The 590-nt window shown below is 55.3% G+C and overlaps 1 protein-coding gene across 1 annotated transcript in view; it reads left to right on the top strand.

The window, feature by feature from the left end:
• AP1M2 (adaptor-related protein complex 1, mu 2 subunit) overlaps positions 1-519 on the top strand; it is a 30,018-nt gene extending 29,499 nt beyond the window's left edge. The window contains exon 12 of the mRNA XM_011995026.1: positions 106-519. Coding sequence (XP_011850416.1) covers positions 106-128 — 23 coding nt within the window. The 3' untranslated portion in view covers positions 129-519. The remainder of the gene's footprint in view (positions 1-105) is intronic.
• Positions 520-590: the final 71 nt, after the last annotated feature.

Here is a 590-nt window from a genome sequence, read left to right as displayed (position 1 = left end):
CTGCCCGCCTCGGCTTCCCAAAGTGCTGGGATTATAAGTGTGAGTCACCGTGACTGGCCGCCCTCCCCATTTCTGAGATGGCCCCTCCTCATTCTTTCTCTGCAGATTACCAGCTTCGTACCAGCTAGGAGAAGAGATGGGGGCTCGAACACGGGGCTTCCCTACAGCCCCACATGCAGATTTTAGAGGGAGGGAAGGTGCGGGCTGTGTGTGTCTGTGTGAGGGCAGGTCCTGGATTTGGCAGTTTCTTGCTCCCAGCACCTGCCCCTTCCTCACATCTTCCTTATTCCGTAGGCTGGGAGAGAAACTCTCTCTGCTTCCCTCACCCTTGGAGCTTTCCCCGTCCCCCTGATTTTATATGAAGAAATAGAGGAGGGGCTTGAAGTCCCCCTCGCCAGTGCCTTCTTGCAACGACCTGCCTTAGCGGGTGTTGCGTGTCCCTCCTTCACAGCTGCTGAGCCCAGAGGCCCCGCTGGCCCCTCCTCTGAATTTTAGGATGTCATTAAAAAGACGAATCTATCCGCTGTCTATGTGCTTTTTGAATGGGGACATTACTGAAGTGCTGCAATGGGAGTGGGCAACACGTGTCC

Source organism: Mandrillus leucophaeus, unplaced genomic scaffold (genome assembly GCF_000951045.1).
Source record: "Mandrillus leucophaeus isolate KB7577 unplaced genomic scaffold, Mleu.le_1.0 Scaffold112, whole genome shotgun sequence".
Lineage (NCBI taxonomy): Eukaryota > Metazoa > Chordata > Mammalia > Primates > Cercopithecidae > Mandrillus > Mandrillus leucophaeus.
The sequence above is the reverse complement of the archived record's forward strand: the minus strand, read 5'-3'. Positions and strand labels throughout refer to the sequence as shown.